This window comes from Orycteropus afer, unplaced genomic scaffold, assembly GCF_000298275.1.
Source record: "Orycteropus afer afer isolate SDZICR_OR568_19922 unplaced genomic scaffold, OryAfe1.0 scaffold00145, whole genome shotgun sequence".
Lineage (NCBI taxonomy): Eukaryota > Metazoa > Chordata > Mammalia > Tubulidentata > Orycteropodidae > Orycteropus > Orycteropus afer.
In genome coordinates, this window is record NW_006921732.1 from 3,247,103 (window position 1) to 3,258,698 (window position 11,596).

General features: G+C 34.3%; 1 protein-coding gene across 1 annotated transcript in view; it reads right to left on the minus strand.

Annotated features, from left to right (window-relative positions):
• NRDC (nardilysin convertase) overlaps positions 1-11,596 on the minus strand; it is a 154,266-nt gene that overhangs the window by 38,270 nt on the left and 104,400 nt on the right. Inside the window, exons 9-13 of the mRNA XM_007945891.1 lie at positions 11,248-11,370; positions 8,569-8,626; positions 6,861-6,934; positions 5,443-5,512; positions 2,594-2,671 (exon numbers count right to left, since the gene is read on the minus strand). Coding sequence (XP_007944082.1) covers positions 2,594-2,671; positions 5,443-5,512; positions 6,861-6,934; positions 8,569-8,626; positions 11,248-11,370 — 403 coding nt within the window. The remainder of the gene's footprint in view (positions 1-2,593; positions 2,672-5,442; positions 5,513-6,860; positions 6,935-8,568; positions 8,627-11,247; positions 11,371-11,596) is intronic.

The window sequence follows — 11,596 nt, forward strand, 5'->3', positions numbered from 1 at the left end:
CTCTTGAATTTAGAGACTATCTAAAAAACAGATTTCATGCATTGAATACCAATGACCAAAAACTAGAAGAATTGTGGGATGACATTAAGAACATCATCCACGAAGAAAGCAAAAGGTCATTAATAAGACAGGAAAGGAAGAAAAGACCAAAATGAATGTCAGAAGACACTCTGAAACCTGCCCCTGAATGGAGAGTAGCTAAAGCAAATGGAAGAAATGACAAGATAAAAAAGCTGAACGGAAGATTTCAAAGAGCAGCTCAAGAAGCAAAAGTCAATTATAATGAAATATACAAAGACCTGGAGTTAGAAAACCAAAAGAGAAAAACATGCTCAGCATTTCTCCAGCTGAAAGAACTAAGGAAAAAATTTAAGCCTCGAATTGCGATACTGAAAGATTCCATGGGCAATATGTTGAATGATGCAGGAAACATCAAAAGAAGGTGGATGGAATATGCATAGTCACTATACCAAAAAGAATTGGGAGATGATCATCCATTTCAGAAGGTGGCATATGATCAAGAACCTAAGGTATTGAAGGAAGAAGTTGAAGCCTCACTGAAGCAACTGGCAAAAAAACAAGGCTCCAGGAATTGATGGAATACCCAACTGAGATGTTTCAACAAACAGATGTCGCATTGGAGACACTCACTCGGCTATGCCAAGAGATTTGGAAGACACCTACCTGGTCAACTGACTGGAAGAGATCCATATTTGTACCCATTCTAAAGAAAGGTGATCCCACAGAATGTGGAAATTTTCAAACAGTATCACTGGTAGCACATGCAAGTATAATCTTACTGAAGATAATTCAAAAAATGGTTGCAGCAGTATACTGACAGAGAACTTCCAGAAATGCAAGCTGGATTCAGAAGGTGATGTGGAGCAAGGGATATCATAGCTGATGTCAGATGGATCTTGGCTCAAAGCAAAGAATACCAGAAAGATGTTTGTGTTTTATTGACTATGCAAAGGCATTCGATTGTGTCGGATCATAACAAATTGTGGATAACATTGAAAAGAATGGGAATTCCAGAACACTTGATTATACTCATGAGGAACCTATACATAAATCAGGAGGCTGTCCATTGAATGGAACAAAGGAATACTACATGGTTTAAAATCAGAAAGGGAGTGCATCGAGGTTGTATCCTTTCACCATACTTATTCAATCTGTATGCTGAGCAAATAATCTGGGAAGCCAGACTATATGAAGAAGAATGTGGCATCAGAACTGGAGGAAGACTCACTAACAACCTGAGATACGCAAGTGACACAACTTAGCTTGCTGAAAGTGAGGATGACTTGGAGCACTTACTGATGTAGATTAAAATCTACAGTCTTAGTATGGATTACACCTCAGTATAAAGAAAACAAAAATCCTCACAAACTGGACCAATAAGCAGTATCACGATAAATGGAGAAAAGATTGAAGTTGTCAGAGATTTCATGTTACTTGGTTCCACAATCAACACCAATGGAAGCAGCAGTCAAGACATCAGACAATGTATTGCACTGGGCAAATCTGCTGCAAAAGACATCTTTAAAGTGCTGAAGAGCAAAGATGTCTCTATGAGGACTAAGGTGCACCTAACCGAAGCCACGGTATCTTCAATTGCTTCATGTGCATGTGAGAGCTAGACAATGAATAAGGAAGATCTGAAGAACAGCTGATTCTTTTGAGTAGTGGTGTTGTCAAAGAATGCTGAAAGTACTATGGACTGCTGAAAGAGCTAACAAATCTGTCCTGGAAGAAGTACAGCCAGAGCACTCCTTGGAAGTGAGAATGGCCAGAATTCATCTCACCTACTTTGGTTACATTGTCAGAGGGACCATTTCCTGGAGAAAGATGTCATGCTTGGTAAAGTGGAAGGTCAACGAAAAAGGGGAAAGCTCTCAAAAAGAAGGATTGACATAGTGGTTGCAGCAATGGGTCAGATATAGTAGGGATTGTGAGGCAACAGGACCGGGTGGTGTTTCATTCTGTTGTACATAAGGTCACTATGAGTTGGAGACAACTCAACGGCACATAACAACAACAACAACATTGAATTTGTTCCTAAAGTAAAACTACATTTCCATTATTTGGCTACAAGCAACATTAATGGGTACTTATATATATTAGGAAATACTCTGCTAACACGGCTACATAAACTGTTCACAGTCCCATGTTTATTATGATGTTTCTGTTCATTAAAGCCTACATGCTTTGGAAAGAGGGGAGACCGACCACCTGGTGATTTAAACCACATAAATAATCTACTACTTACTATTCAGTCAAATCTAAATTCTTGGTTAGAGCTAAACTTTTCATATAATTCTGGAATCTATTAGCTTTATTTATGATTTTAAAAAATTTGTTTATAACTACTTTCAACAGGGACTAAAAGGTGGCTTATAATGAAATATACAAAAAAATAATATGGCCATTAAAACAGTTTAGGCTATTAAAGTGACTGTAATTAAGTATTAAATTTTATTCTAGGCTTCCTGCTATCTACAGGAAACAGAGAAAGGAATGGTTTACATATAATAATAATGTCTAATATTTTTCAGGTATCTAAACTAAAAGTACTTATGACTCGAATACTTGCTTTTTTCTAAGGTAAGAAAGAATACTGCCTTTGCCTTCATGTCCAACCAGCCAGGAGATATAGTGAAGTGGCTTCACCCTTTAAAAAAAAATTGAAGGTCAGAAGCAAAAAAAATTAAGGAATAAATACAGCAGAAAAATCTCACTTCTAAAACTACAATGTTTGATAGTAAAATTACAAACTTATTCTCACATAAGTCCATTTAAACACAAAAGTATAATGATTTAATACACTAAAAATTTAACTTCCTTCATCTGAAAAATGACTTATCTGTATCTGTAAAAGCTTCCAGTATTACATCAGGCTCTGTGGTAAAGTGAAATGTCTTGCACTGAGTGTCAGAAAATCTAGGTTCTAGCTTTGGTTATTTTTCCTTTAAGTAAATACATGACCTTGAGTAGATCTAACCTCACTGTATTTTTCTTTTTTCCTTCTCTTGTCTAACTACCTACCCCTAAGGTTTCTGTGAAAATGCAAGATATGTATAAATGCTTTCTGACTCATAGTGACCCTTCCTTGGGTTTCCAAGGCGGTATCACTACAGAAGTAGACTGCCCCATCCTCCTTCTGAGGAGCGGCTTATGGATTTTAACCACCCACCTTCTGGTTAGCAGTTAAATGGCTTAGATATTACGCTACCAGAGCTCCCTATTATATAATAGTATGTTGTAACAGTTCTGAGTAGTTGTATGTATGTTATTCAAATCATCTTTCTCAACTAGCTTCTGCTGTAATTTTAGAAATGTATTCCCATTAAAACAAAAGTATACCAAAAACTCAAATAGGAATCTAAACATTCTTAAATTTTAGTATTAGGTTATTGAATCAAATTCTTGAAAGCCAAGATATAATATTATGATTTCAATTATTTTAAGCAATCCCAAAAGCCCACACAACATTGCCAAAATAGTAATTTAAGTTACACATATATACTAAGACTGGTAGCGTAGCACCTAAGGCATTTGACTGTTAACCAGAAAGCTGGTGGTCCAAACCCACCAGCCACTCCTCAGAAGGAAGGTTGGGCAATCTACTTCCGTAGTGATACTGCCTCGAAAACCCAAGGAGGGGTCGATATGGTCAGATCCGACTCAACGGCAGTGTGTCGTCGGTATAAAGGAGCAGAGAAGTTAATGAATGAAACTGATTACACAACACATGCATCTGAAGGAAGTTAATTGTACTGCATGTAGTAACTGTGCAGCAATAAACACTTTGCTTCTTTGTGAAAAAGGACTCCCTCCTAAAAGTTCATTTACTGAGAATTCACGTATTTGGAAATACAAAATGGCTTCATGCTGAATGTCATGTTAAAACAAACAAAGTCCATAAAAAAGTTAACATGATGGAAACATACAGAAAAGTTAACAGTCTTTGGAGAGCAGAAACGTGAATTTTTTTATCCTACTTTTCAGCAATTTTCAAATTTTGCACAATGAGCATGAACTATCTTAGTAAACAGAGGATAAAGAAACTTGTTAATTTAAAAAAAAGCGCAAAAAAAAGGTAGAAGAGTAATACACATAATGCAATTTCATTTTTATAAAAAAGATACTATGTACTTTATATTCATTATTTTAATACCTGAAGGACATATAAAAAAACTATTAATGTTGGACATATCTTTGAGGACAGAAACAAAGAAGAGTAGATGCAGATTTTTGTTTTACTTAATGCCATTTTCTCCTTTTTTAATATTTTACAAGCATATATTATTTTTATAGTAAAATTTTAAAACAAGTATGTAATAATTTTAACATATCTTAGGGACACTCTGGAGCTCTAGCAGCATACTGGTTAGAGTATTCTGCTGCTAACCAAAAGGTTGACAATTTGAACCCACCAGCTGCTACACAGGAGGAAAATAAGGCAGTCTGCTTCCATGAAGATTTACAGCTTTGGAAACCCTATGGGGCTGTTCTACCCTGTCCTATAGGGTCATTATGAGTCGGAATCAACTCAACAGCAGTGGTATTTTTTGGTTTAGGACACTAACTTATCTACACTCTTAGGACGCTCAATGTATATTAACTTTTCCCTATACTATCCTTGAACCTAAAGGAAGTATAGACAATACACATTTGTCTGCAGGCTCACTGGAGGCATATTATTCTTGTTAACTTTATGATACTTCATTTTTTTACTACTCTAACATATAAGTGACAGGCATTCTTTTCTAAGCTCAGGCAATACATATTAATCTTTCTTTCTGCTTGTATGTGTTTCTTTATGGTTTGGTTTTGCTGGTATTGGTTTTAAAAAATAGGTTAAATTTTTATTAGTACATTCAATTCATCAGCATTTGTTTCTAATCAGAAAAGCATTTATATAGTGTTTAAATAACTACTTGGTCCATGTTGTAGTGTTCATATAACTATATAGGTAAACTGAAATATTTTCCTAATTTGTATAAATCTATCCTAATTCATTCCCAACTCATAAAAGCAAATCCTTGGGATTTATGCTGCAGTCATATACCAGCCTCAAAATTATTTAACTTTACTTTTGACAAGCTCAAACTAAATGATTGCCACTGCCAAATAAATCATTAGTTTATATTGTATTTTTGTATTGAAAACACTAAAGAAAATAATTACAAAAGTTAGCATTCACATTAAGAAACTTAATTTCAAAAATTCATGAAAAGCAACTAGTTATAAGAAAACACCTGTTAAATAATCTATTAAAATATATAGCAAAGCTTAAAAACTGTAGCAATAATAAATAAAGCCCAATTTATCAAATTACCTGTATTTATAAATTCAGAACACCCAAATTTAAACCATTTAGCATGCTTTAAAAATATAATTTTCACTAATGAAGTAAGAAGCTTGTCCTTGAACTCTTACCTGTAATGTTGTTGTTGAGGGGGAAGTGCCCATGTAATGGTCAAAGCATGAATTTTTCTAATTGGAACCACTAAAAAATAGTTTTCAGAAGAACAGAATATAAGTGTTTCACCATAACTTTTACTATGTTATAAAAATGTTGGGGTTTTTTTTAATTATCATTCTTTATATTTTATCTGTCAATAAATGGGAAATAAATACAATGTACTTATTACTTCAAGTTGCCAATTTTCCAATCTGAATAAAACAATTTTTATAAAATCCTTTCAATTTGATTTCATGGGTAGAGAAAGCCAGGATAGAAGAACTATGAGAATATTAATGCTGCTAAGGATGTACCTCTTGTTGCAAGAAAGGTTATGGGACTAGAAATCCCGAAGACCCATGGTCTAAATCGAGCCAGATGACTGTTACTTTATCTGCTTAAATGAACTTGAAAACAATCAGTTTTATTTAAATTTTTCTGAATCTGTTTCCTTATGGTAAACTAAGTGAGTTGGGCTAAATTCTAAGATTCTTCCCAGTGCTATTATTCCATGAGTCTATGAATAGGAAAACCAAAGCCAGAAACGATACAACCCAAAATAAGCTGTCTCTGGGAAGAGTGAGCTTAGATAGAATGAAGCCAGCAGAGAGAACATGAAAGACAGTCACTCATCAAAAGAAAGAAGAGGAAAGAGACTGGCAACAGGGTAAAGAAGGAGGAGGGATATCTAGGCAACTGGAAATACAAAGAAAAAAAAAAATCTACCATGACAAAAAGAGCAAAGAGAGACTGTAAGTTAAGAATGTTTCTACAATGTTCAATATGGGCAAACTGTTAAGTAAATTATAACATACCCATGTGATGACTCATGTAGTTATTACAAATATATTAAATTTTAAAAAAAGTAGACAAAAGTACATATTTTTACAATATCAATTATGTTAGGAGAAGATACCTATAAAAAATTAGATGGAAAATTCCCAAAATATCTTCTCTGGATATTAAGATTTACAGGTGATCATCCCACCCATTTCTTTATACACTTTTCTACTTTAAAATTTTTTTTCATTTAATAAATGTTGTTTATATAATGAAGTTAAAAGGAAATGATGTCCAATGTGTTCTCCTAATCTCTATTTTTAAAGAATAAAATCTAGATAAAATAGAAAAAAAGTACAAAAGGGAACAAGGGGAAAACAGGAGAAAGCATAAAACAGAATCAAACAGCAGCAGAACATGACAACTCATCATTCTGCAGTTAGCGGCCTGCTGCTATCGGCCAGTGATTCTCTCTCCACTGCCCATCCAGTCCCTTTCCAACCCAGCTGTACTTTGTTGTGTTTTCATTTTTAAAAAAAATCAGCTGCCTCAATTAGGTTTAGCGAATGTACAGAAGTTATTTCAAAGACTTTTAAACCTTTGGTTCACGAACCTCTATAAAGTTTGTTAAATGCTGGTGTGTCAAATGGATCCGTTAAATGGCCAAAGTTTGGTTTGGGTAACCCACTGAAAATAAAACAAATACATTAAAATTTAATTGGCAAACGCCTTTATAAGCAGTATCTTTAGGAATATCTGATAGTTATTTATAATCTAGTCTATGTATTCCCAGCTCAAAAGCATTCTAGGCAGCAGTCACAAAATCCTAAACTCTACAACCTATTCTTAACCTCAGCCCCAATAATTCCAAAGGGTTTTAAAACTCAAAAAAAGATAGCAGAAGATAATGTATTGAAGGGACCCACCCCAAATATTTACTGCATCTATCAGCTCCATTCAATTTCAGTTCTCCTCCCATACAAAACTATTTCAAGAAGAAAACTTACACGACAGATACTTTTTTTTTTTATTCAACAAATATATATGGAATGATTATTAGGTATAAAGCACAATATTAAACATAAAGCACTGTCTCAAACATTCTGGCATCTAAAAGACTGGGTCCCTCCTTGAAGAAGCTTCCAATCTGACAGCTATTCTAACTTCAATATGTCCTCTAATAATAGTCAAATAAATTAGTAGTAAATACCTAGAAGACTTTTGAACTTGTCTAATTAAGAAACAGGTTACTAGTGAATAATATTCAAGAAAAAATTTTAAATGCTCATCAGGGACTGACAGAGCCCAATTAATTCCTTTATTAAATATACCTCTAGTTTTATGCATAGTGTTTCACAGTAAAACACATTCCAATCTGCCATCTGACATTTTCTTAGTTCACACTCACTTATTCATTAAAAAAAAAAACAAACTAAAAAACACAACTTGGGCATGGCTATACTTTTCTATATTTAAGTAGTACTGTTAATTATCATTAAAAATTTACATGAAACCAAGATAATAAGAACAAAGTATTATTACAAAGTACTCTAACATATTTAAAGCTATTTTTTCTTCCATAAATTTGAAAAAATTATGTCTTGAAATGAACTACAAAAAGTCACTATCTCACCTGCTCAAAGAAAAAATCTGATTCATTTATTTCACTAAAACACAAACTGCTAAGGGTGGGAAGACAGACTATTGTTTTAGAATGAAATTTTTTGTGTTCCTTGCAACAAAAATGTAACAGTATTATTTTGATGAATTTGAAGTCCACAAAAAATACTTAATATCATTCTTACCTGGTATCCTATGTGTTCATATGAAAGATAATTAGGTATACCTAAATCAAACAGGCTTTCCAGATAGTATGGAAAATCTCTTATCATCTATAAGATTATTTCTTTGATGGAGAAAAGCATTCCAAGTTCCAAACAACTGACTTAAAAAACAAACTTTCAGAACATAATTTGTTCCAAGATAGAGGATACAAATATGTGTATCTGCCTCTCGATATAGTACTTGCCCTCATGTAATAGTCTCAAACACCCTATATAGTAACAGAAAAGCTCTGGAGGTATAAGATTTACTGTAAGTCTAAAGGTTTGTAAATTCTGACCTGCAGAAACTATTAAAATATCATTGAACCTAAGGAACCTGGATTTTCATCTTAGTTACCCCACTCTGTGATGTTTAGGTCTTAGTATCATCATCCACTTAAAAAACAAAATAAGACAAAAAACCTTTGGAGTTCATACAAGAAGCTATGGTATCTTTTAGCCCTAAAAGTGTGAGATTTATGAAAATGGATGTCTTACTTGTTTGGTATCTGAGAGAAGATTTCAGTCACCCACTTTTCCAAAGTATCCAAGGTTTCTTGGGGTGAGGGTAGGTGAGGAAGACAGGGAAATGTAATGTCATTATTCAAGGTAGGAATAAAATTAGCTTTCTCACAGACCTTCAGCTATAAAGCAAAGGGGTATTCTGAAAATTAATTGCCACTCTTCAACTAGTAATGAGTAACAAGGAAAGCAACAGAAATCTTAAGACATGTAAAATTTTGTTAGACTCCTTTATTCTCCCTGGTTAAGTTAGGAAATGCACACAAATAATAATAATAAGCAAAAACTTCTTAAAGTTTTTACCATTAGGCAAGTGTGACAAGCCAAGATCATTTTCCTTACATATGCCAACCATACTCGTGTACTCATTCCAAAACTTCTTCCCTCTAGGAAGGTTTCTCCCAACGAACCGACACTACACTGAACCAACCCCTTTTCTTCACGGCATCTCATCAGCACTTGTAAAATTCATTTGTTTTACATTAATTTACACTAGTTGAGATCTATCACTGGACAGTATCTGTTAAGTTTTACCAGGCACATCAATTTCACTAATTCTCAATAAAGAAGCACCAGTTTATAATATACAAAATGCCAATTAGACTAAAAAGCAAGTTCTGGATTTATTCTATACTATTTGTATAAGTATTTAACTCTTAAATGGAATAATAAATGTTACAACTCTAAAATCTACTGAATCTAGACTATAAAAATCTGAGACTTACATTAAAAATTTGCAAAAGCAATAATAAGATCTTGTATTTGTCATTATAGAGGAACAGAATGCAAAAGAAATAGAATACCCAGTTGAAGAAAAATGCATGTGCATGAAATGATTTAGAAACATAATTCATTTAAAATTATAAATTAACATGGATTGATATGGAATTCCCTATTTTAACAAAAGTGAAAGCATATTATGGTTTGAACAAAGGAATCAACCATACCATATCCATAATTTTACATTCACATCAACTCTGGTGGATGAATTTTGATCCTAAATGCAAAAATGTTTTATATGTAAGTGCCAAGTCAGCATTCACATTAGGATGGGAGGATTACAAAAAGAAATGTGCTAACTATGAGGTGTATCAAAAGGAATAACTTACACTTTAGCAACTGAATGACTTTGAAGAATAGTCTAAGAAGGTGACATGTAAAGGAAAACGGTACCATGGTTCCTTTTATGAGAAAAAGTGAACATGATACTGAAAATAATGTGATAAAAGAAGGAAAAAAGTGGAGCGTTTATCAGTCATTTATATTTAAGATATTCTGCCATCATCACTATGATCTTTTACAATTAATTATGCTATTTTACAGCACTCTGTATAAGGATGATAGAGCCCAGATGACTCAACAGCTACTAGCTAAAAAGCTGGCAGTTCAAATTGATACAACAGCACTATAGGAGAAAGACATGACAGTCTTCTTCAGTAAAGAGTACAGAACCCTCTGGGGCAATTATATTCTGTTACATGGGGTTGTTATGAGGCAACTGGCAGCACCTCACAATAACAACATGTGCATGGGGTTACCATGAATTAGGGGCCAACTTGACATCAGTTGGGAGCTCTGGTGGGGTAGTACCTAAACTATTTGATTGCTAACCAGAAGGCTGGTGGTTCAAATCCGGCAGCCACTCCTTGAAAGGAAGATTGGGCAATCTACTTCCATAGAGACACCACCTCCAAAACTCAAGGAAGGGTGGCTATGAGTTAAATCAATTCGACGGCAGTGAGTTTGGTCTTGGTTTGGTTTGACGTCAGTGAACAACAACACAAAAAGATGGACAGACAGATACGTGGCCCTTTAAAAGTTTATAATCAATATAGATTAAATGTAAAACTGCAGATACAGAGGCAGCCAAATATGGTTTGAAAAATCAGTTTATGACCTACATTACATTAGTATACTCAGATTACTCTATAAATAAGTCTATAAGATACATCCTGGTAGTACAATGGTTCAGTGCTCAGCTACCAACAAAATGATTGATGGTTTGAACCCACCAGCAGGCTCTGCAGAAGAAAAGACCTGGTGATCTGCTCCCATAAAGATTTATAGACTAGGAAACCCTAGGAGATCGTTCTACAGTCACATAGGGTTGCTATGAATCAGAACTGGCTCAATGGCACATGGCAACTTCTGCAAAAGAAAAACATTTGTCTAAGAATCAGATTTACCCAGTGCTTCTCTGAGATTTGCCAGTGTTATGTGACCTCTCCAAATCCTGATTTCCTTTTCTTTTTTTTCCCTTTTAGTCCTTTCATTTGGTAAGCATTCACTGAATGCCTTCTGTGCACCAGGCACAGTTCCAGGCATTAGGGTTACAGGCAGAAAGACAGGAGACAATGCCCAGGGGTGGGAGAGACTCTACATGGTCTGAGGGGAGATATGGGGGCAGATGTTGTTGTTTGGTGCCATCCAGTCAGTTCCGACTTGTCATAACAACCCCGCAGAATTGCCTCATAGGGTGTTCTAGGCTGTGATCTTCCCAAGAGTAGCTTATGACGTGTTTTTCTCACTCTTTTCTTTACCTTAGGGTCAAGCACTAAAGTAATTAACAGAATACTGCAACACTGATCCAAGCAAAAAAATCCTAAGAAATCACTACTTTGGCATAATTCCAAGTGTCACTGTAGATAACATTACCTTTTGATTGAACCACTAAAGTCATATAATGAGCAGAGTAGTAACGCATCCAGAATTCTCTCAGCCTAGCATGCGTATCAATATTATTCCTTTTTGGATCATGTTTGAGAGTCTCAGCATTTCCTGCAAAAAGATGAAAAAGATATAGAAATAACTATAAAAAAAAACTATATAAAAAAGATATAGAAATAAATAAGTTCACTTAGTTAAAAGTCATCTACACTAGCAATGCACGTTCTGTTACTATACATGACTAATGACATAACCCAAATAAATCAAAAATGTTGAACCAGTGGGTAATAACAATAATATTAACATAAAACAGAAGTTGAATTAAGGTAAAGAAGCA